Source organism: Tyto alba, unplaced genomic scaffold, assembly GCF_018691265.1.
Source record: "Tyto alba isolate M040663 unplaced genomic scaffold, T.alba_DEE_v4.0 Super-Scaffold_41, whole genome shotgun sequence".
NCBI classification, from domain to species: Eukaryota; Metazoa; Chordata; class Aves; order Strigiformes; family Tytonidae; genus Tyto; species Tyto alba.
Window position 1 is genome coordinate 11,220,845 of NW_024881317.1, and position 25,612 is coordinate 11,246,456.

General features: G+C 43.5%; 1 protein-coding gene across 1 annotated transcript in view; it reads left to right on the forward strand.

Annotated features, from left to right (window-relative positions):
• The first annotated feature begins 497 nt into the window (after nucleotides 1-497).
• HOMER2 (homer scaffold protein 2) overlaps nucleotides 498-25,612 on the forward strand; it is a 65,350-nt gene continuing 40,235 nt past the window's right edge. Inside the window, exons 1-2 of the mRNA XM_032983006.2 lie at nucleotides 498-756; nucleotides 24,169-24,325. Of these exons, the coding sequence (XP_032838897.2) occupies nucleotides 656-756; nucleotides 24,169-24,325 (258 nt within the window). The 5' untranslated portion in view covers nucleotides 498-655. The remainder of the gene's footprint in view (nucleotides 757-24,168; nucleotides 24,326-25,612) is intronic.

Consider the following 25,612-nt stretch of genomic DNA (forward strand, 5'->3'; position numbering starts at 1 on the left):
TGCCTCGGCGGCCTCCTCGCCGCGGGGTCGGAAGGGCACCCCCGGGACCCGCTCTCGGGCCGCAGCCGTGGCCGCGCCGCGGAGCCGGGGCTGCCGGCGGGACAAGCCGCTCTGGGGACAGCCGGTCCCGTGAGGAGAGTGTCCGGGATCGCCGGTCTGGGCTGGCCCCCCCCTCATACCCCGCCCCGTCGGGACTTCACGGCAGCGGGCGGGGCCTCTCGGGGGGCACCCGCACAACTTCACCCGAAGTTTTCTCGCCGCCCCGTCCCCCCTCCGGCAGTTCCCGGCGCCGGGCAGCGGGCGGACGAGATGCCGAAGCCTCCCGCCGGGGCTTCTGACTCCCCAGCCGGGTCACAAACCTTCGCAGGGTCGCTCTTGCCGCCGCCGCCGCCGCCTGCCCGGGCCCGCGGAGGGGCCCCGGGGGCGCGTCCCGCCGCCCCGCCCCGCCCCGCCCCGCCGCCCCCGCGCTGCCGCCTCGCAGGGCGGCGGGTGCCGCGGGAGGCTGCTCGGTGCCGCCGCCGCCCGGGAGGGAGGTTATGTAAGGGGGGAGGGAGGCGACGGGAGGAGGAGCAGGACGCTTCTCCGCCGCCGCCGCCGCCACCGTGCAGCCGCAGCCAGCCGGGGCCGGGGCCGGTGTTGGTGTCGGAGCGGCCGCATGTGCGAAGTGGGGACGCGGCCGCCGCTGGCCGCCGAGCGCGGGGAGCCTCCCGGGGGTGCCGCCGCCGCCGCCGCCTCCGAAAGGTGCCGAGACATGGGGTGAGTCCGCCGAGCCCCGGCCACGCGTGGGCGCCGTCCCCCTCGTGGGCGCCACGTCCCGCCCTGGCCCCTCGTGGGCGCCGCCTCTACCGCCCCGGCCCCGCGCCCCGACCCACGCGTGGGCGCCGCCTCCCGCCCCGGCCCCGCCGCAGGTGCGCCCGGCCTCCGCCAAGCGCTGGGAGAGCCCGGCTGCCCTGGGAGCGCTCCCCAAAACCCGCGTTTTATAACGTGATTAATCATTTACCGCCCGCTCGGAGCGGCGGCGGGGAGGCTCCCGCCCGAGCTACCGGCAGAGCGGGCAGGCAGCGGAGGAATAACCCCCCCCGGCACCGTACCGATGGCAAAATCCCCGCGGGAATAGGCGGGGAGGAGCTGAGGGTGTCGCGGCCCGGGGGAGGCTGGTGCGGGGCCGGGGTCCGGCCCCTCGCCGGGAAGCTGCGGGCTGTGCGCGCCGCTCTGAGCAGCGAGTTCATTGTCAGATGTTTTATGCTCTGCTTCAGCGAGAGCCCTCGGCTGCTGGAGGCACACAATAAACTTGCCTGAACTGTGCCAGTTGTTCGCCAATTTGTGTAAATATTCCCTTCCCCCCCCCGCCCCCCCTTTTTTTTTTTTTTTTTTTGGTTTGTTTGTTTTTAACATGCCAGAAGTCTCTGATCACATGTGATGGCCTCTCAGAGAATTCATCTTGATCTTTCCAAAAATCAGTCCTGCATTTTTCCTATCCTCTAACTTTAACAAGGGGACAAAAGCCAAATGCTGGCATTACTGCACTTTGTGAACTAAATATCAGAAAACAGAGGTTAGCATTATGCTTTTGGCTTGAACTATATATAGATTTGAGATCCTCCCAACCAGAATGTCTTGGGGGATTCCAAACCCACACGTTTAATTTGCTTTATTTTTATCCTATTATGTTCTCTTACACCTTTTCTCTTCTCTGCCTCTCCTCAGCCCCCTGTGGCAAAGAATTGTTCTCCAGTTTTTGAGCTTCCTCATGCTGCTTCCAACTATGCGAACTTCCACTATAGATTTGTTTATTTTTGTCAAAGTGATATAATTTGAAACAGTATAGATAATGAATTAAAATGCCATGCATGTGTCTGAATTTGATACCTAGGAGTACTGAACAGAAGTACAGGGGAAGAGGGAGAAATAAGATCTAAGTGAGTACCTCCCCGTGTTTCACTTCAGGATTACAAGGGGCTCATCTGCTTCTTAATTGTGTAAAGTTCCACTGGAAAATAAAACAGAAACTGTCCTTAAGGTTGGAGAAAGAAGCATCAAAACCTGGCTGGAGCAGCACTGCCCCGCTGAGTCCAGGATGGTCAGAAACATCCGTCCAAGGGAAATTTGTCTCTGTCGTTTTGCCTGGGCATCTCTAAAGGCAAATATTTATGTTGGCACCATTTTTAACCATGTCCGTGCTGGTAGATCAGTTTAGCTGAGAAGTTTAGCTGTGGCTTGGCGAGAACTGAGAGGAAGGTTGCAGTGGTCCCCTACCCCCTTGTGGAAGCCAGTCGTAGCTCTGGGCTTGGCGTGGTCCTGCTCTGCCTCCAGAGCTGTTCAAGCTGCGAAGGACGTGATGGCTTTTGGGCGTTCTGGTTGTGCTCGTGTCCACGCCGCTACCTGCGCTGTGTTGGGTCATGCAGGCTTGTACAGGTATGAGGCACATTCACCAGTCTAGTTCAATACCCTGATTTAATGTGTTTCATTTCAAGTAAGTTATTTCAGTCTTACAGTGGTGCACGTGATGTCAAGCTCCCAGCAACATTCATTTCCAGGGTTTCGGCGTGGGTTGTACACACTCGTACACTCTGTACAGAGTGCAGACAAGGTGTTTTTTGGATGTACATTTTGCCAGTGTCTCACTTGCCATTCACCTTTCTGATACAGAGAACTTGGAAGTACATTTGTGATAGTGTTACTGCAGCCATGGCTTAGCACACATGGCACAGGAGCAACCTGCCCTGGTTCATCCCTGTTCCATCTCTGTTGGCAAATCCTTTGCCTCTGTGTGCTCCAGCTTTTCCTTCTGTGAAATGGGCACCTCTCTATTTGTCTGTCTTTGTGAAGCATGTTGTGGTCAGAGCACAGAGCTCAGTCTTTCTTAGTTGAAAGAATGTATTTTGTCCCAGGCATTCCAGTGGGATTTTCTTCCCGGGCATGTTTTAGTGTCACATATGGCTATGTTCTCACAGAAATTGTGACAATAACTTGACTCCTAGCTCTTACTTTTTTTTTTTTTTTTTTTTTTTCCTGGGGGTGACCATTGCTAGTGATTCATTTAAATGCTGCCTATGGATTTGGCAGTGACTGATGGTGCTATGAAACCTGATATAGCTACTTGAGCCCAGCAAAGCTATTTAAATTGCTTATTAGCTGTGAGCTGAGCTATTTAAACTGTTGTTTTAGTTCAGCTTACTGGGCAGCAAGTTAGTGTCAAGTTTTACAAAAGTAATTTACATGTGTTAAAAAAATTAATGCCTGTAATTCAGGGGATGTGAAAACAATGTTGTAAAAAAAGAAAAAAAAGGTGTCCAGGAAAAAAAAAATTGCTTCAGTGCCCATTGAAGTCAATGTGAAGGTTCCTGCTGGCTTAAAACCATTGTTTTTGGGTCAAGCCACTGTTAAGGATCTCACTGGACAAATATTTACTTTGAAGGGAACAAATCTTTTCCTAAATCACCATTTTCTTCTACCAGGCATATCTGATAACTGGTGTTACTTCAACAGTCTCAGAACTTAAGCTTTAGCTGTTTGAAAACCACAATGTAACACATTTCTAGCTGTAGAAATCTTTGTCTGAAAATACCACCTGATTTGTCTTGTGGTGTTGCAAGCCACGGGCTAACACAACCAAGAAAGTGCCTTGCTTGTCTCTGGCTCTGGTGGTAGTGAGCTGTACCTACACATCTAATAGCTGTGGTCTGATTCAATTTGACCTCTATTTAATCGGTCTAAGCTAACTTTCCAGTTATAAGAATGCTTCAGGTTTGTTTGGTAGGTGATTTAAGGAGGTATTGGAAAGCTGCATCATCTGTGCTTATATTCTTTTACTGTTTTAATTTCTTTAGTATCTTTGTATTTCCTTATCTGTCCATTACAAAATATTTCTTATGAGGTGTGTGATGAGTATCCAGTTTGTATTAGATGCGTAAATCACTTCTCTTCTGCTGAAGTTATTTATATTATCTGTTGGATTAAAACTCAACTCATTTAAATACCCTCTAGAAATAAAATTGAATTTTAAATCTGTTTTATAAATCATATCAAAATGAAAATCAGGCCTCTGAGTGTTAGAAATTATTGCAGAAAGCTGTACAACAATGCAGAAGTGTGTGCTCTACAGGTTAATGATAAACTAGCTCATCGCACACATTTCTTTTGGCTGATATGATATGGCTTCTCTGTGCTGCTTCCACAGGGGCTAATGTGGTAAATTAGTCCTGTCTGGCTGGTATCCATCTGTACCTTCCCCAGGTGGGCTTTGGGCCCACACCTTCCTCCAGGAAGGTGGGAAAAGGTGAGTTTCTAAGCCCGGATCAAGCAATAAATAACCTCATCTTAAGGAGACTGGACTCATGAACAGAACTCTGCCCTTCCTGTCATTTTCATGAAAAGGTGCAGTCAGGAGCCTATATTTCTGAGAACAGTCATATGTAATGTTTTTATTATGCAGTGACATTTAAGAGCAGCAGGAAAGTCTGCCTTGCACTCTTCACTTCTACTGGTAGTAACAGTAATGTCCATTGGCCAACATATGGCTTTATTTGGGGAGTAAAAGGCAAAGAAATGGGAGGCCAAGGACGGAAGAAGGTGAAGGAAGCAGCAGATGTGATGAAGCTAGTGTTATACAAAGACATTAATTTTGGGTGGCGTTCAAGCTGGCCTTTCCCTGTACCAGCAGTACTTTAGATACCATGGTGATAAGCTTTGTCTAAGAAGCTCTGTAGCGGGAAATAGCATGTTGCAGAGGAAATTCACCTTGGCCGTTTTCCAGCTCCCACCGAAATCCACGGGAGTCTTGCTCGGGCTCCCTCCAAAGTTTGGCCGAGCCATCTGTCCACGAGGGAAGGGGCCATCCTGGGACCCCAGGAGTGGCAGGCAGATAATGGCACTGGGCTTTCAACACAAAGCCACTGTCCCTCCAAGCAGGGCTGGGATGAGTGTGTGTCCAAATGCGGCTGAGTTGGTACTGTGAGCTCACGGACTCTTTTTTGAGGTTTTAAGATCAGCAGCTTCAGTTCAATTTTTGGTGTAGCTCAGGGGGGCAGATATCCAACTGGTGATGGTGTTCAAGGAAAGGGACTGAGATTTGATAGATGCTGAGGCTGTTAATCTCATGATTTTTGAAGCAGCTGGCTGGGGATGCTTGATTCTTCATGGCCTTCATTCGTTGTGTAGCTATCCCCATTTTGCAGAGTGGATATAAACAGTTGCTGTTCTGATTTGGAGAATTCGATATCTCTGTGTACAGATACAGGTGTCTGTAGAAAATCCAGTGGGAAATTAAGGTCCAGAGAACTTTGAGTTCTAGAGCAGTATGTTGGGCTCACTGAAATGGATTGGAAAATGTCATTGACCTCAACAGTATGTGTAAGACCTGTTATATGTAGTTCCTTTCTTATATTTAACACAATTTAAATAAGGCTAGGGAGGCAGGGAGCTTAGTGAGGTGTAGGGGAAGAAAAAAAAGAGCGAATAGCTACATTGTCTCAAGGATTTGTGTACGCCCAGGATTTTGGTGTGGTTGCATTCAAGTGAGTAAAGAAACCTGTAGCACTGGAGTGTTTCATCCAAGTCTGCCATCAAGTGAGAGACCCTGTCACCTCTCACATGATTATGTGAGGTGTTCGTAACAGTGCAGATAGATGCACGTAACTGAATTTGGGCAAAAATCTCCTCTGTGAATAAGCTCCATGGAAAACATGGAATTGGGAGAAATTGCAAAACAAGCTAATGAAAGAGTAGCAGAAAGAAATTATGAAAGAATGATTGGCATGAAAGCCACAGTGGGTTAAGAAAAAAATTCTAGGGTCTGCTAGAGGTAAATTCAGCAAATTACAATAGGAAAAATCTGCCAGTACCACAACTAGTTTGAGTGCCCTGGTACAAATTTCACCAAAATTTGCTCACATAGACAATGCTGTAGAAAGAGTGAACAGAAAGAAAACTTAATGCTAGGAGAGTGGTCATAGTCAAGTTGCTTTCAGCTACTAACCTAATTAATTACCACTGTTAATTTGATTATCACTTGAGAAAAAACATATAAATAAAATATCTTCCACAAAGTTAAAATGTCCCTCAAGTCCTTCTTTCTATTTGAAAAGGATGGTGAGTAGGTCTCCTGATAACAAAGACATCATTTGAAATGTTAAAAATAATGATTTGATGTTAAGTTCCTTGAAACTGAAAGTAGTTTTAACTAGTTTAAGTTCTGACAAAAGTGTGTGAAACTGTTCAAGCATATTCCCAACATGACTGAAACAGGCAGAGAGGAGCAATGAGTTTGCTGAGGACCCAAAGAGCAAGGGCATCAGCCTCGTTTTGCACCTAGATTTTCTGCAGTGCTGTGTATTCTTTTTATTAATTCATTTGGCTCTCTATTAATGCAATGCCTACAATAGCCTCACCCATGAACATATATTTAAGGCTGCGTAAGCATTTTCATTCAGCTGTTGGTTTTCCTGTTGACTCTGTGATAGCGTGTGTGCAGAGTGGGAAGGCCCTTGGTCCCGAAGGTCAGATCTCTGCCTGCTTTCACCTTGAATGCTGTCCATTGCATTTGTGCACTTTGTACACTGCAAATACAGTGTCACTTGTTTGTGTATTGGTTGTGGCTCCTTAGAATGTTAATGTGTTTAAGGGAACGTATTTCAACTATGTTTCTCTGATAATTCAGCTGTACTCTGTAAAGAGCTGACAATCCTGTTATTAAATCTCAGGATGTGACAAGGGCACTGCCTTCAAACGAAGACAGGAAACATTTAAGCTTGAGCATTAAAGAAGCACTTTTAATGGCAAGAGCAATTAGGGAGGGAATAGACCATTAGTATCAGTGAAGGTTGCTGCTGCGCGATAGCCACACATCACCCCGCTCAGGTTAGAGACGGTGTGAGTAGGGGTTGTGTAATATGTACTCATGTAAAATGTACAAGACGAGATTGGATGATGCAGTTGATCTTTGATTATATTTTTGATGACACATCCTAGCTGCTCTCTGCCTGTTTGTAAAAGAGAAATCTGCCCGCTGCTGCTGGCTTTGATGCTCTGTGCTTAGCTCATGTGTGACACGAGTAGCTGACTGCTTACTCCTCATTGACGTAGCAACTATTAGAGGCTACTGGGCCCTCTTGCATCACTTGGAAATGCTTTGTAATGGTAATTTTGCCACTGGGGTCAGAATTAAAATGAAGGTATTTTAAATAATTGATGCTTGAGGCGTTTTAGGATTTGTTTTAAAAAAAAATGGGTATTGCTGGATGACATCACCAAGCGGGACAGCCTGCTTAATGACTCATAGGGGAGCAGGAGGCTCTGCTGTGTAGGTGTTTTAGGGTTTGTGGGCTTCATGTTGAAGGCTGGCAAGACTGGAAGCTTTAACTGCAAAACAACTGTGGCTTTATCATGGAGAAGAGTGAGCAGATTTGACACAGGGGAAAGAGGGCCTGGCAATGGAGGTGTGAGCAGAAGTGACTGCTGGTTACTGTGCAAAGCTTGTTCGCTTCAGTGGCAATGCATCCTCCTTTCATGCCTCCCCCACACACTAGTCTGATTTTATTTATTTGACGTGGCTTATCAAAATGCAAGATTGTAAGAATTTCTGAAGTGACAAACTGTTTTCTTTCTGTCTGGAAGTTTCACTTCAGCCTACAGGATTTAGAAACTCAAACCCTGCTGCAATTCGAAGAGAAGTTTACTGTAGAAGTTGCACTTTTCTGTGGACACATCAAGGGGCCTGAGAGAGCCCTCTGGACCTGCTAGGTGTTGTTCCCTGTTAGCATCTGTATTATCATAATAGAAGTCCTGCAACTGCATTCTTATCAGATGAGGTTTAGTACATTGATGCAGCAAGACAGCAAAGGCCTCTATGGAATATGTTTAAAAATATGTAGCTAGCTTCTAAAGTATTTTTTCCTAAAGCTGCTTCCATTTGTACTGAGGATCCTTCCTTGTGGACGGTGAAATGATATGTATGAATATTTACTGTAGAAATATTTGTTTGCCTCTGCTTAACACTTTGCAGTAGATTGTCTTCAGATATGGAATACTAATTTTTAGGAAAAAAAAATTTAAATCTTTCATGGATCTGAAGGGAAATGTTAATTTTATTATGTGGAGGTGTAAGCATCTGATTTTCAGTATTCATTACTTATTGTTTCATCCCTGGAAGGACAGGTAGTGTAGCCAGATCTGGGAATATTCAGCAAGGCTTTTCTTTTTGAAAATGTGGTACTTCAAGATGCACACTGACTCTCCTTCATATTAATTGCGTTGCAGTGACTGACTCAAGTTCTTTGCTTTTGGTGAGTTGCTCTGTAATCTAACAGCAACTCTTTGTTGTTGTCTTTGTTTTATTCCCTGGTTTTATCAGGCTTTTGTATTCCAGCTTCCCACTATAAATCTGTTGCACATATCTAAAATGTCTCCCTGCAGTTGTTTAAGTGGGAACATGTGATCTGGTTTGTGATATTGAAAATTGTCAACGAGAGCTTATGAAAAAAATGGGAGACATTCTCTGAGATGAGACATGCAAAATGTCCCCAACCAGCACTCAGGGCAGTGCTGGGGCTCCAGGATGCTTGGAGGATGTGTCAGAAACGTGGGGAGTGTCTGACACCTTAGTGTTTTTTATTTTGGAGATGGTGATATCTAAAGACAAGGCAGGAGCTCTGCTGTGGTGGGTAGTTCAGACGCTGATGCAAAGATGGCAACAACATAGTTGTCACCCTGTCTCTGCCTTGACATCGCCTCATCTCTAACCAGGATGTACCTACGCATTACCCCTCCAGGTAGAGGCCCCCACCTCTTACACCTTCAGGTAGTCCAAGCCCCTCATAGCCCCAAAGCTGAAATACTTCTCCCTCACATGCCAGGAGGAGTTTCTGCCCAGACAGGGCAGCCCTGAGGTGCTCACGGGCATAACGTACACCCAAGGGTGCAACTGTTGCCCTTGGGCATACAAGGAGGAAATAAAAGCATCTTTGGACTTTATTTATGTACATGTGTAATCCAATGATTGTCATAATAATCCCCTCTCCTCCAGCTAGGGTACGGAGAAATTTATTCTTTCATGAAACAATAAATGAGATTTAGTTACCTAAAACTTTACAGCACACAGGTGAATGAGAACTCTCTCTTTTCATGACTATTTTATTTTGTGTTTGGCAGCTGTTTGTCACTTAGTTCATTACAAGAGAGAGCTAATTTTCTGTTGCGTATTGTTTATAGAGGTGGTCTTTATAAACTTGTATTTAAGGTATCTTCTACAAATACATAAAAAGGAGTCTAATTTGATTTATGGTCCTTTGCAAGACAAACAAACTGGCTTGACTGAGAACAGGTGTATGTCACTTTACTACATCCAGCCAAATTCAAGGAAAGTAATTTAAAAGCTTGAGTCTCTAATCTGTTACAGTGAAACACAATAGCTATAGTGCAAGGGTCAGAGGTTTCAGAAAGGGAGCTGATGGTTCAGGAGTTATTTGGGGTAGACAGGGAGGCCATTCGCCCCCTCCCACACAGATCCAGATCTGTGCGTGTTGCTTCCCCATGCTTCCTCAGGGAACTTTCCTTTCTCTGTGCCTTTTCCACCTTTCCCTGTGCCAAGGAGCAGGGGAATGGGTGTCTGTTCCCTGGACAGAAAGTTCTGAGCATCTGTTTTTTGAGACCTTCAAAATTGGATGATGCATCAGCTTTCAGGGACTCAGTCGTATGCAGCCTGACATTCCCAGCAGCCTCTCTCACCCAGTTTTGCCTCCCCAGACTTCTCTGCAAAGCTTATGGTTTTGCAGAGGGCTGTGGGGAGTGCTTCCTTCTTCATCTGGACCAAGCTCCTTGTGAAGCCTGAGGTAAACACCTCTCCTGCAGTTGTGGTTACTTGCTTTTCACTCTACTGAAAACGTCTGTTCAGATTTTTCAGTCTTGGACCAGTAATCCTACATACATATTGTTCAGATCTTTGCAAGAACTTTTCTCCATTGAGTTAGAAATTAGCATTTCAAATTCTATGGGGGAGAAGTTGCCAAATTTTTATATTTTAAGCTTAGAATTTGGAACAGAATCAAAATATCAAATCCACTTTGCATTCTGTGCTTGGTCTTTCCCTCCTGCCTTATGAATTGACATCCTTGTCCTCAGGAGGTAGAGTAATATTGTGCAACTCTATAAAGCTTCTCCCATGAAATATCAAAGTAACATTGCACTGATTTGCAACATACTTTCCAATAACTGTTAAATTGGCATAAGTAACACGAGACTGTACTGGAGAGAATTTATGCTCATCAACTGCTTTACAGGATGACCTCTGAATTATTGGCCAGAAGAGAAAATAGACACATGACCACTGGGAATGATTTGGGATGGTTCAGCACTGCCTGTTACTCATTAAAAGAACGGCTGACTTCCGTGACTTAAACAGGGTGGTCCAAACTTTGCACTTTGGATCTAAGTTACTTTTCCTCCCTTTCTTTTCTTTTTCCATCTCCTTTTGGCCCTTCTCCTTCCCCTGCAGTGACGTTGGAGCTGCTGTGGGTCCCCGTGGGGAGGACAGCCCGGCCTGTGCCCGGGGCAGCAGCAGCTCCAAGCCTGGATCAATGTTGCCTGGGGAGGCACATGTGAAAACACGGGGCTTGTCTGGGTTGTCTAGGGGGAAATGGGAAACTGAAATGCTCTTTTGCTGCTCTCGGGGGTAGTAAAGCTTCCTAGAAGAAAACTGTATTTAGAGAGATCTGTAATAGAGGCCTTACAAGTCAAAACAGATTTAATTCTTAGGGTGCTAAAGTGTGAATGTGCAAAAAGCATAGTAAGAATTTCTCACCACTTGGCACCTTATCCTCAGTGGCTGACTGAGTACTTGATCCATTCTGCATACTAACACCAAGGACTAATTTTAGATCACAGGGACTATGAAGAGTGCAGTTTCTAGCTCTTGATTTGCTATAATTTACTTATGGCAAATAGGGGAAACTGGTGCATAAACTTTTTTCTCCCCCAGTATGGGAAGTGTCTGCTTCCACTAGCAAGGAATCTCCAACCATGACAGCGCACTCAAAACAAATTACTGTGGAATAGAAGACATGATTTAAAATCCTATTTTAAAACAAATAAATTTTAAGAATTCTGTTCTGGAAATGAAGCCAAAAAAATTTCAGTTGTGTAAAATAATTTAAATTGTGTAATATGGGTTATTAGTCTAGCATAAAAATATGTCTAGAATTTATGAGCTGATTTTGTTTGCATTTGTTTGATATAAGCAAACAGTAGCTTAGAGCAGGAGAGGATCAGGTCTCCTACATGTTCTCTCCCAGTGTTTTGAAGGGTGAATTCACTGCTGCATAAGTCTCATAAAATGTTCGAAGCCCCACAGAAAAAGTATTAGTAAAGGATGCAGCAATAAGCAGGTTGTGTCATCGGGGATGTGTATCAGCCTGACGTATTATCCATCGAGTGCTTTGTTTGCATTTGGTAAATATGATGAGCTACCGGCATCGTGCTGAAGTAGCACTGCAGAACTTAGCAATGGCTTATCCAATTGGCAGGATGAGCCTCTGGTCACCATCCAGCCGGTTTGGTTTGTTTCACAGGATTTCTGGGGCCTTCTTCTGACCTCTCCCAGTTGATTCCTCTTTTGGGAGCAGATGTGGGAACAACTAAATGCATATAGTGCATGTATAGTCCTGCTCCAGAGACCCTGCTGTCCACAGTTTGGGCAGTCCTCCACAGCATTTTCATGGGCCAGGGCTGGGTATGTGGCTACCTTTAAAAATAGGACGATGTTGTCAATGTGTTTTCAACCAGAGAGCAGAAAAGGATTTAGGAAAAAGATACCAGGAAAAGAAAGTATATGTATCAGTGATGCCAACTCACAGGGCAGCCATCATATCAAGCTGCAAAGAATGGCAACTAAATAAGGGCAACGCAGAATAGCTAGAATGAGGGATGTTATCCCCTGGCTATCGCAATGGCGCTGTACTCCAGCTGAGGACCCAGTACACAGCCGGTTTCGTTGATATCTGTGTGATACCCGCAGGCCCTTAAGCCTGTACCACACGGGAATCCTGGGAGAGAGCCCAGCCCCAGCATGCCAGCCCATCCGAGCCCATCGTTTTTATCCCAGTTCATGGAAAAATTATTTTAGATCATCTCATCACTTTAAACATTTTGGTAAGTGTTAATATACTTTCAGAGCAGTGGAAATAATCACCATATGGCTGTAAGATTTGCCATCTGTCCAGAGATGCTGAAATACAATTAGTCCATGTACTCCATTTATCAATCTATAAGTGACAATATTCACAGTCCTGGCAACTTTGGCTGCTGACAGAATCAGCACTTGTATAGGCCTACCTGTCTGGCCTTATTACAATCAATATATAAATGAGACAGAAAAAATCCCATCATTCAGCTGTGTCCTTCACACTTGACAAAAAGAAAAAAAAAAATCTGTATCGGTGTAAATGAGACTGAGGAAGTGTTATGCCTTAATTTTTGTAGTACTAATTGGATTTTTATGTCTAGTAGACCTTAATTTCATAAGGCAAAGCTAAGATTTACTTGCATTCTTTCAATCAAGAAATATCAGCAAGACAGAGTATGTCACAGGGGAAAAAAATTATTATTACATCCTCTGCTGTTGTATTAACTTTCAGGGCACAAAAACCTAAATTTTAGAAACATGAGAAATGCAATCATTAGCATCACACAGGTAAGATTTTATTTTTTCCAAGATTTCTTGTTTGACTTCAGAAAAGTAAGAAGATGGCTTTTCAGCAGAGTGAGTAATTTTTTGAAAAAGGGTCAAGGTCTTTTTATTTTAAAATGACTAATGATCTGACACTGTAAGGGGTCTGACTTTTGACTGCTCCTGCAAATCTAGCCCCTGATGGGTGTCCTAGCTTGGCCACTCAGAACTGTTACCTCAAAATTTGGGTTAGATTTGTAATGGCTAATGCATATCCAGAAAATAACTTGAACTTTTAATTTGGATTTACATAGTGCCTGGACTCATCTTGCATAATAAGTTTATAATAAGAATGTGTGCTGTGTTTTGTTTATTCTACAAATTTTCAGCCAGCCCACACTAATTTTTGAGACTCTGCTGACATGAGAATGTATTTTTTTTTAGCATATTTGCATTATAGACTGTAGTTATGGAACCTGCATGAAAAACGCTGATACTTGAAATTAAATCCTCCCATAGCCCACACCTTATATAACCTGTACCTTGCATAACCCACAAATTTGGAGGCATTGGCATGCAGAAATCAGAAGTGCCAAGGGAGCAGGACTGGGGATTGGAAATAGGTGGCTGTTCAGGTTCAAGAATTTCTGGGATAAGTTTCCTCCAATATTACCTTCAAATATGCACAGTTTGCAGTGTTAGAAAATTTTAGGGTCTTAGTTTGTTGTTTTTACTTGTGTGGAGTTTTTTTGTGGCAAAGGGAGTAGTGGGATTTTTTTGTTTTGTAGATACCATGTTTCTCATGAATAACCTGTTGGTTAGGTTTTTCAGAATTAGTAGTTTTTTCCTCTCTGAAGCTCAGGAGATTACCAGAGGATCTTCACTTTTGCAATGGGGTTGCTGACAGCTTTTTATACCAACAAGTAAATGTACATATCTGAGATCTGTACTGTAAACCTGATGGCAACAGATGGTGTTATATTTTTAAAGATTAAAGTGAATAGCATTAGTTTCTAAATGTTTGAAATTTCCTTTGTATTTTTAACTTGAAGCAGAAGAAATGTGTCATTCCATGATCTTATTGGCTGCTAGTTAAATACATTAGTTTCAAGAACCGTGTCCCCCAGTTCCTTAGAGAGGTGCTGCTTGTGTGCTAGCAGCAACCAAATGCTCTGGTTGGTGATTCTATTAGTCTATTAAAATTGCCCAGAAATGGAAATCTGCTTTTTCCTGGATAGTCTGATATAAACATTGCATCAAGTGGGAATGATGTGGTCTTTAATCGTGTTTGTTTGTGCCCAGCACCTTGCCCTTTCCCAACTGCAGCTGTGGGGTTCCTGGCTGTGAGCACAGGGGATGTGCTTGCACTGGAACTTCTCTTTGCTGTTTTTAATAAACCATCCTGGGTACTCTTGGCTACATTTGGTCAGTTTTGTCTTCTAGATGCTCTAGAAGGAGACTGGTAGCAACAAATCTATTTAAACAGTGCAATGCTGTTGCCAACCCGGTGCTGTTCTAAGCATAAGCAAGTTGATACAGATACCAAAAACCCAGTGCGGGCATTGGTTTGCATCTTGCTAATGTCTCAGAGTAAATTGCTTACTCTTTAATTGCTTTTAATTTTTACATGCTTAAGTTTCATTAGAGGCATGCATCCTCATATTAAACCATCTGTTGGCACCCTTTTTCTTGCAGTCTAATGAAGCACTCAGACCTGAGTGTTTTATTAGCCCCGGTGCTCTGGCAGCATCTCTGGTCACGGCGTGTACCAGCACAGGGTGCACGCCGTGCCCTGCCTGTGCTGCCTGCACAGGGTGGTGGCCACTGTCACAAGCAAAGCCCTATTATTTGCTTCGGATGTTACAGTTGGTAGAATTCCTTATTTTATCCTTTAGGCAGTAGATCAGAAAGAGTTATACAACTTGTTCTTTAAACTGAAGTGATTGACTTTCTTCCACTTGCACTAGGGGGAAAAAAAAAGCCTCAAGGGAGAGCATTTGAATAGGGCATGGGAAAGTATATCGATAATTACATGCATGGATTAGTGCACAAAAGTACTCCCCTCCAAGGATCTGCTTAGTTCTGTGGCGTTTGAAATAACGGAGTGTTTAATCATATTATTTTGCAATAGTTAGGCTTTGATTATGCTACTGATTAAAATCAACTTTTCAGATTTCTTTGTGCAAAGATAACCTCATCTGCCATGCAAATTCTTACAGCACAAGAGGAGAAAAAGCACTAAACATAAAGATGCTGCCCAGGTGGTGTCAGTGGGTTTTACATGCACAAACACACACATTGTCTTTCACTTCAATCTTCTGTTTGTAGGTACAATGTATTTCAATCATATATCCTCTGACATTTAATCTCCTAATTGTTTAAATAAACACCAAATAGCACAGACCACTTCAAAGTATCCCCAGCTTTCTGCCACACAGAAGACAGTGCAAAGGATTAATAATAATAATAAAGGCTCCACTAGCATGCTAAAGGATTTTCCTGCTGGTTTAGAAATGCAAAATAAATTACTCTCTTCCTCCCAAATTGTGCTAAATTATTTTCTCTTCTTTGATCATTTCTCACCAGTGCTAACTCTGGATGTGTATGGTGTCTGATGTAGGAGGAGGCCCAGGAGCGGCTGGGGCTGCTGGTACCTCATCTCCCGCAGCAAGGGCAGTGCTTGCAGGGCAGGTGAGGGATCTGAGGAATGCTGCCTTTTTTTTTTTTTTTTTTTCTTTCTTGGGTGGTGCTCGAGGACCTTGATGCAGTTCAGATCTGTACACTGGGTCCTTATTCCTCCTTGTAAAACAAACCAACCAGCCCCCATGGTGTTTTGCCTGTGCATGAGAAAATTCATGGTGGCACAGAGCTGCAAGTTTCGTTCTGGTTTGGTTGGGCTCCTCTGACAGCAGCAGAGGCTGATGTGTGCCCTGGGGGGCTGAGCTGAGTGTTTCTCGCACTTGGGGTACCCCTGGGCTGGCTCAGCCCTGCACCCCCTGCTATAATGAGTTCCTGAGGGGTCCCTCCTGCTCGAGCCTCCCTGCGCTGTGGCAGAGGGTCTTGCCAAGAGCTTTTGAGTGTGTAAAATTCAAGGCTAGTGCATGCTGGCACTTCATCCTTCCTAACACCAGATGCATGGGGTAAATTTTGGTGCAAGTACACGGATCTGTGAGCCAGAGCCCACAGAGCTGTAACAAACCCAGTGTTCTTTGAGTTTGTGTCTGGGTGGGGACTGTTGGCACCGGGCAAGGCGCAGAGCGAGGCTGCTCTCCCTCTCCTACAGACTTGTGCTCGCTACTCCAAGATTTACACTTTCAATTTACAATGGCAATCTCTTGCTGAAATATTACAATGCAAACATTGTGCCACAGAGGAGGCTGTGCTAAAAGCATTAACTCTACTGGAGCTGGGGCGAAACCAGAGCACGTAATTTTTAACCGATCCAGAAAAATAAGAAGGCTTTGGGGGTCTGTTTATGTGCTGATGCAGCCTCATTTGTCAACAAGGGTAGAAGAAATGTTGGGAGTAAACAGAGTACAAGCACTTTTTTCAGTTTGATAAGATTTGAATTTATCCCTATGCAAATAGGAGGCCATGTAAACATTCCTGGGGGGTGCAGATTTATGGATCTTCTTTCAATGTCTTCTCAGGAAAAATCTCTGAAATAATCAGAGTAACACAACCAGTTTCACACACACATACCTCAACTTTTTTTTTTATTTTTTTTAAATAAATAACCTTACCTGTGGAGGATAAGTTCAGGGTCCTCTCAGTTCCTGTCACTTGTATATGACTGTTTATTCACTGTGTCCTGAAAGGTTAATAGCTGTCTGGAGATAGACCAAAAGTAAAGTGTGAGCATTTTCACTGTCCAGGTTAAGCCTTTTAATTTGTATATTGACTTCATAAAGGTATAATGGTATTGTGAGACCTCACAGATGTTACAATGATTTTCATACCGAGAGCTTTTGTCCTCAAGATTTATTCTTTTGGAATTACTCAGCTGCAAATCAAAAATGAGTTTAATTATCATCTGTGCCTTTAATAGAAAAATTCTGATTTAGCTAGCTAGGTTTTTTCTTAATTTTTTTCTGTCTAAGTAACTGGAACTATTATGTTTCCTACAAACCCAAGAAGCACTTTTGCTAATTACATTCTGTCTGTTAAAATAGTGCCTGTAAAAGAAGGGAGCGAAAAAGATGGATTTTTTTTTTTTTTGCATGAATTTCATATATTTCTGCGGGTGAATTGATATCAAAGCTAATATAAAGTGGGCACCGGAGAATCATGGCTGTGGTTATTTGAATGAGTCGCATGACCTTGCCCTCGATTGGTGCTGCTGCCAGACTCAGCACTTCTTTTCAACCTCATCGCAAGGAGATTGGTCTGCCTACAGAACAGGAATTTCAGCAGCAGGGAATAGGATCACCACCCAGGAGCGCAGGGCTTGGCTATCAGAGTACTGACAAATGCAGTTTAAGGGGTGCCTGCATATTTGCTTTTTACAGAGAGGAAAAAGAAAAGCAAAAAGAGAGTGCAGTTGTCCACTACTATCCCAGCCTATTGCTCTGGGCCAGTTCTCCCATCCCTCATATGCAACAGATAGTAAGGCTTCCCTCTCTCTCCGCGCTTGCCCTTCCTGCCCTGTATTGCTCAGGGTTGCTTCTCCATCCTTCCAAGTAATTTTTGCTATGGGAATACCTGTGTGAGGAAGACTGTTTGCATTGCAGGGCAAACAGGAGCTGCCCATCTCTGGGCAGACCAGCGTCTGGCCCACAGCACTTGGCTGCAGGTGGGTGGTTTGCAGGGCTGGCACCCTGTCCCACCTTCCTCCACATCGTGTAGGAGCAGTTGTTAAAGCCACCAGTGGCTTCCCTCTGATCTGTAAAGACTCTTAATTTTTCAATATTTTTTGTTGTTGAGTGGTGAATATTCAGCTGTTGATTTAGCCTTTTAAATTGATGTAGTCAAAAACTTCCCTTGGTAGAAGCTCTGGTATAAAACTGCCCTGCAATGTTAGCAATAGCAAAGGTAGAGAGAGGAAATGAGGCAATTTAATTTTATTTCCAGGCTTGCTACTGGCTCTGTTATTCTGGGATGCCATCTCACTCTCAATGGCTGTTTCCTCAGGTGTAAAATGGAGCCATTACCCACCTGCTTGCTTCACACTACGAGTTTTGCACCCTTGCAAGTTGAAACAGGCTCTTCACTTCTGCTGGCTGTGTACACTGGCAGGCAGCACCAGAACCTGCCTGTCGCAGCTGATGAGATGAATGACCTGGATTAATTAGCATATGCCAATTTGAGACAGGAGCAAGCTGCCTGGTTTTGTAATGCCGGTTTGCTGCTAGCACATCTGCAAAATGTGCAGGTTTAGCCTTTGCCTCTCCCCAGCTCTGTGTTTTGCCTGCACTGATTGGGCCCAGCCATAAACTGGCCCATGATGGACATTGGGGTTACAGTATCTCAGGGAATCGGGCTGAGACAGCTGAACTCATTTTTTGTGGTGAGTGTAAGGGGGAGGCACTTGTCTTGAATGGAGTGTGCGTGGTGAGGCGAGGAGGTGTCCTTCTGACTTTGTCCTCAGTCATCATTAAGAACTGAATTCATGTGGTTTTCAGCTCCTTGGAAAGATTTGATCCAAGGTAACACAAGCCTTTAATATGTAGAAGTAACAGGCTGGAGGACAGTGGACTCTCTTGCTTTGAGCAAAGATTAGTTTGGTGTACAAACTACTACCAGTGTGCTAATCACATGTGCAAGACCATGAACTGTTATTTCTCCCCACGGCAGTTACGTCCTTCATCGGAGGTCTGCTTTTACTTGGATTTTGGTGTTTCGGGGAGAGGGGTTGGTTGTTTTTTAAAGTTTGAGATGTGCATCTATGAAAAAGTAGTGTTACAGGTAGATGGAACAGTATTTTCACAGGTAATTTTTAGGCATCATTACTTGCTAGGACTTTCCTTGAAATGAGTATTTCAACCAGGAGAAAGATCTTCATCCATGAACTCGGGGGCCGTCATGCAACAGTAAAATCTAGAAAGGCAAGGCAGCAGTAGCCTGGCAGGGCAGCTGTGCACCCCGAGGCATGGGGACCCCCAGTGCCAGCACTGCTGCCAGCTGAAGGGGGACATTTGATGACTTCTGGGGTCTTGGAGGAGTCACTGGAGAGCTTGCTGCTTTCAAGGGGCAGGAAATATTTGTTCAATTTTGCTTGTGACTGAAGACACAAGTTTACCTTGTTAATGTGCTCTTAGCCTTTGGAGCTGTGCATGTGTTTCTGAGAAGTCAGAGGCACACATAATGCTCAGTGGCTTTGGGAGCTGGTGCCGTTACCGTCCTGCTTTCTCACAGGGGTTGAGGGTGGCTGCCGAGTGTCCCGGCACGCTGGAGAGGCATGCACGGGCAGCTGGCCGAGCCTGGGGAGCCGTGGTGTGGGAGCAGCACTCCTCTTCGTAGCAATGTTGCTAATATCATAAATAAATACAAATGGCACTCCAAACTACATTATATGTGAAGATATACATAAAGGATTAGTTCTTTTTATTGCACTCTTAGGCAGTAGTAGCAATGCTTAATCCAAACAACTATTGACACCAAGTTTATCATGTTGCATTTAGCAAATAAATTTTTTTGTAGCATGATCAATGATGAGGGGGTATGTTGCAATGTAGGGGTTTGTGTTCATACCTACTCCTTTCTTGAAAGATTCTCATTATCTAATACTTGTTATAGCAAATCACTGTAGATCTGCTGGCACTGTCAGGTAGTATAAACCTCAGCGTGTGCGTGACGCTGGCCTGTAGCAGGAAGCACCACATTCCAAAACCTCTATGCTGACATGCTCTCTGCAGGTATATTCATCCTCCACCAAATGGCAGCTATATGAGGACACATTCTTTTAAAAAAATGTATTTATTCCAATTGGTAAATTAGGCAGTTAATGCAAAGCTGCCTAATATTAGTGTGGAGAGAGCACAAATAATCCTGTCCTATAAACTAGGAGACTGTATCCTTGAAATTTTATGTGATCTGTTAATGAAAGTTTTAGCAAAATGTGCAAATACTGGTGTTGCCTCTGGTGGAGTACTAGAGCTCCCATCACAAATACATTTGATGTTCCATATCCTGCAAGTAAAGGAGCTGCTTTGTTCTATTTACTGCTTGGTCAGCACATCCATCCGATGTCCACTGGACGCTTTGCACATTTAAAAGAACTTGGGTGCTGATCCCGCAGGCACCCGCTTGAGTCACTGTGTTGCATTTCCTACCAAAAAATATTGCTCCCATACAGAAGCGTTCACATCATCAGTGCTTTGTTTGCAGCTGGAGCCAGCTCCACATGTGGCTGGGCTCTCCCAGATGCCGGCTGGCCACCCAGCCAGGGCTTGCTGTGCCGTGGCTCCGTCAGCCACCAATACCCCACAGCCCATACGGTGCTGGCTGCCAGTCAGCTCAGGCTCTTTACAGCTGAAGTGATTTAAATCACTGGTTGTGCTCATGATTCAAATGGTAAACAAGGAACTCTGAATTAAATAATTTGAACTTTTCCTAAGTGAGAGCTCATTGCCGTTGATTAGGAAGAGTAATATAGAACACATGGCTTGCAGCTAGTCACACACTTGTAAAATTTGGCATGGTTGTATATTAGCCAGAAAGCAGTACCATATCTCACACAGCTGTGGATGCAGTTAGTTAGCTCCAGAGTCTTGGGGTTTGCTTTTTAAATTCTTCAGAAAAGCTTTATGACATATTTCTATGTTAATGGAGAATGATTGTTTTTTACTTGAGATTTGTCTCATATGACACAAGGACAGAAATTAAAAGTCAACTAAAATGTGTAAAACCATGACTTGAAAATTGAAATCATATTTATAAAATGTGCTGGCCGTATTTAATACTAAAAAAAGCTTATCAAAGTGTGTTTTCTGTCTTAATCAGCGTTATTAAACAAAGGACTATTAGCTATAATTTAGGTCTCCATTTGCTACTTTTCAAGCAGCTTTACTCTAAACAGTGGATGTTACTGGCAAATTGATTTTTAAACGGATTTTTTTTTTTTTAGAGAGTTTAATCAATCATTAACAACTTTGGTTAAAATTTATGAGATTTTAAACATTCATAAATTCTGTTTGTCTTCTGATTTATGAGTCTGCAGCCTGGCTGGCAGCACCGCTGCTCCTTGCCTCCCCGGGCAAACTGGCTGTCTCATGTAATGACCAGCTTACAGGGGCTCAAATGGCACAGGATGTGCTGCAGGAATTTCAAGTTAACATTGCTGTTGTTATAAACATAAAACTTGATAAATCTCTGATAAAATTAAAAGGAAAGAAACTCTGGAAAATGAAGTAATTCTTCTATTAGTAAAGTGCTTTCTTGAATGTCAAAAGTTGCAAGTAAGTAATGCAGAGTAATCCTCCTCATTTTGGAGCTCTGTAAGGCTGTGGTAAGTGTTTTAAAAGTTTGTAATTCAGCATTTCATATGAAAATTGAGTGCCTGTGTGTGCCTCACTTGTCAAAGGAGTTTGAGGTGAAATGAAGGAGGACATTTCCCCCCCATTATAAAGCTGCACGACTGGAGCTTGTCAATGCTGTTGGCTTGCCGACCTGCCGTGGCATGAGGGACAGCATGGTGGCCCCAGCTCCCGGTGCCTGTGGCCCCAGCTCCCCGTGCCGGCTCTGGGCCCTTGGGGTGGCAGCTGAGCACATACCTGCAGGTAGATTGGGCAACAGGGAGTTCAACAGGGCAGGCACAGCCACAGAAATGCATCTTTTTTCATGAACTGGTACGAGCCAACACTGGGAAATCCTTCCAGGAGGCTGTGTCCTGGGGGTGCTTAGTCTGCTCCAGGGGGTCAAAAATCAGTCCTGGGGCTTTGCTGCCTTGTAGAGCCACCTACAGCAGAAAGGTCAAAGGCATATGTGGAAAGCAACCAACTGGCCCTTCCAAATTCGAGTCTCAATGAGAGGTCAACAGCTCATTTATCTCAAATGAGTTAAAACGCTTAAGTTTACACATCACATTTCCTTTTTTTTAAAATAATTTATCAACTAGCATGCCATCATTGTGAGTGATAGGGCTGCTGCTTGTGCCCAGGAAAACAAAATGCACTTTTTTGGGGGTTTAATAATCATAAGGTTTAGAAACATGGTCAGGTTTTGACTTTACTTTTTAATAAAGGCCCCGTGTGAATGGATAGATGTCTATCTCAAGCTCTGAGCCTCATTATCTGTTAATTTATCCACTTGGATGCATATATACATCTCCTATTGACAACAGTAGCTGCTACAAGACTCCTGAAAAAATGGAGATAGATTCATTCTACTTTTATCTCCAGATTTACTTTATATGCTTACTGCTACTTCTGCAGAGGCCAGGCTTAGTTTTAACAGTGTTTTCTGGTATTGTTAAGATGAGTTAACAGAGGAAACTTCTGAAAGTTTAGACTGCAATATATAGGTCATATTACCACTAGCAAAAGCAATTATTAGTAGAATCCACAAAAAACACAGAGCAGAGTAAAAGGTGAAATAAATTCAAAATTATTCTTCACTCAGAGAAAGTATGTATTTTTAGAGTAAAAGAGTAAGCAGCTTGGGGGAAACTTCCCTTCCTTGTATTCCTTATTGCAAACGAACTCCATGACCTTTGTGGGAGTTATGCAGCTAATCCTGTGTAATGGATGATGGAAATATTTTTAAAATGTTATGGAGACCTGCCCTTTCTTTCCTCCCAGGACAGCATCAATTTTAGCGTGTGAAATGAGTCAGGTTCAGTGAGTTACTGATAAGGAAGAGGTGAAGCAAGTGCTACTCTTTCTCAGCTGTAACATGACAGTTCCATTGTAATTTCAATTTATTTAATGTAAGTGTTTTACAGGGTTCAGCACAGCTGTCCATCCAGAAACCTGCATGGCAGCCCCTGGAAAAATGTGAAACTTTGCATATGTCTTGTAAGAAAACCATTGATTTGGTTTTTCCCTCCTGAGGCCTTGCTGGGCTTTGCAAGATCACTCCATCTTTCCTGAGTTAATTTTACATTTAAACCACTTCAGCTGCTTGATATTTGTAAATTTACTCCTCTTGATTTTAAGTTAACTGCAATGGTTAAGATCATGTGCGATGTTTGATGCAGTTCCTATATACAGTACCTGAAATTGTTCTGTTCTAAAGATGCACAACTGGATGTATAAGGATCTGAAGATTATAAAAATCTTAATAAAAACATAATTCCAAAACTATGGGATTGAGAATAATAGAAGAGAATTAGTTAAATGAATAGGAAAGAAGAGCATACGAGAGCGAGAGATCTCTCAGGCCTTTCACCTACCTCTTTTCACTTGCTTTGTGCAAAATTCAGCCTGGCAGCCTTTTCAGTTTCCATGTGGTAAACATTTTTGGGTGGTAACTCTATTGTAGTACAATTGTTTATGAATCCTGTCATAATTCTGTCAAGTGTAACTATTCATGATACAGTATTTTGTACGTGATAAGAATATATTGAGCAGTACACTTAGTATAGACCATTATATACTGTAGCTTTTAAGAACTAAAAGCATAAAAATGAATTTAGAAGCACAGTAGAGCTTGATTTGCAGTTCACTTCTACTTCTAAATTTGGATTAAAGGTATAGTTGGAAGTGAATTTAGTTTGATGGCCTTAAGTCTTAATTCTGATCTTCAACCTGAACAACTTTGTGTGCATCAGGTTTTGTTCTTTTGGTCCTGCATCTTCTCTGTTTTTATGTGTGATTTGCATTGTCACATGTTGAAGATAAAACAAAAGCTCTCCACTGTGTGCACAATTTTCTTGGTGAGAAAAAGCATCCAAGGAGGACTGGTGTTTAGGAACCGGGTATGAGGTGCAGTATGTTATCCACTGAGAGCTGAGCTGAAAGGCAATATATACAAACACAGGGCTTTGGTTGTGTTTCTTTTCCCATCTTGTTCCCTAGGATGATTGACTATTTTTGCATCTGATGAAATTTTCATGCACATTCACAGAACAGTGGGATTCTAAGGATAGAGATTAATATTTCAGTAAATACACCATGCCTGGAGGTCACTGGAATCCTTGGTGCATCCATAGAGGAACCCTGGTTGTAGGTAGCAGTTCACAGGAATGCATGGCAGGAGGAAATCCAGCTGTGGGTGGCTTGTTGTTGCTTTTGGTAAAATATGTGGATGGGGAAAGAAAGAATGCATGTGAGTGTCCTTTCCTGGAAATAAATATTTTGAGGAAAAGGTGGGTATCGAGTTAGAAAAAAGCCAATTGCATCCTGGGTTATGGCAGTAATTTTAGGGCACTGAATGTCACCTAGCGATGCCAAGGAGAGGTACCCAAGGCTGGATCATGGCTCAGCAGTGTCACTGCTCTGCCTTTTCACTTGGGGGATTGCCAGGCTCTCTCAGTCTTGTGCTTTCAACATGCCTGGTCAAGGCTGGGCTTCTGGGACATTTCATCTTCTGCAGACTCATGCGTCCATTTCTCCTGTCCCTCCCTATTCCAGAGAACAGCCCATCTTCACCACCAGAGCCCATGTCTTCCAAATTGATCCCAGCACGAAGAAGAACTGGGTTCCCGCAAGCAAGCAGGCTGTAACTGTTTCCTACTTCTATGACAGCACGAGAAACAGCTATCGGATTATCAGTGTGGATGGAGCCAAGGTAGGAGGTTGATGGTACCCCGGCATGTTTACTGTGCAGAGAGGATCGCAACTCTCGGCCCTGGCTGAAGATAGATGTAGATGGGCTAAATTAAGCACTTAAGTTCATAAATGCTCACTTTTAAAAAATATAATTCATTATGGACACTTGTAGTAATAATTGGAAAAACACAGGACACCATAAAAGTGATTTTGCTGAACTTAACTGATTTTATTTCTGACTAGTTTGACTTCACAATCTTAATGAGCCAAGAGCTTTAAGTGTCCAAACTGAGTCTGTAGTACAATATCTAAAACCAACACCTGTATTAGGTAGATAAGGCTGAGGCCTTTTTGGTGAAAAAAACTGTTCTTTTTAAAGGAAATGAGGAGACAGATATGTAAATGCCAAGTGCATATTCACTTTTGCCTGGTTAAACTGTTTACAGGTTAGCACTTAATTTTCTTCAGCTTTTGCACTGGAGTTCATCAGCCTTAGGTGACAAATTAGGCATGAAGGCTTTCCCCCTCTCACTCTTCTTTTCTTATTTTGTTTTGCATTACCAGATAGTGTGCTGAAATATTTCCTGTAAGAATCCCGATCAGTCGGATTGAATGGGTTGCTCAGACAACTGTTTCTATTACATACTAGATTTATCCCTCTGATTAGTCCCTCCAAAGTAACTTGTAAGGTGACTGCTTTCCACTAGCAGACTCCAGCCAGAGGTATAAGTTAAAACATTGCACTCGTGTACAAAAATCATGAGTCATTTCTGCCAAAGCACGCACCACAGGGTAACGAGACAAGTTTACAGCCTGTTTATCTGTGTTCCTGTTTGGATGAGGATGTTAAAATATCACTGTCCTGGGAGAGAGACACTGCAGTAATCATCCCTTAATAAAGCTTTTCTATTTGTCATGCCTATTTCACATACTTGTTTTTCCAAACATCTCCTGTGCTATATTTGGTTATATATTGGCTTATAAATCAGCCATACTACTTGCTTAAATTGATGGTAATGTTTCATTGACATCGGTACAGCATTAATATATCACCATCATTACGCTGTTTGCGCTGGTGTGTTCACTTCCAGAAATGCCAGCTAACCGCCCCAGCTGCATCAGTCTGCAGTCAGCCCACACAACCCCTGCAACTTATTCGGTAAAGCTGAGACCCCCAAAATTTGCTTACACCCCACAGATACCCATGCTCTTGCCTGGGTGAAGCTGGTGCTGGTGGTAGTGGGATGTTGGCTTTACAAAGCCAGGCAAGCGTGACTTCGAAGCCAAAACTGCTGTACTCACAGCA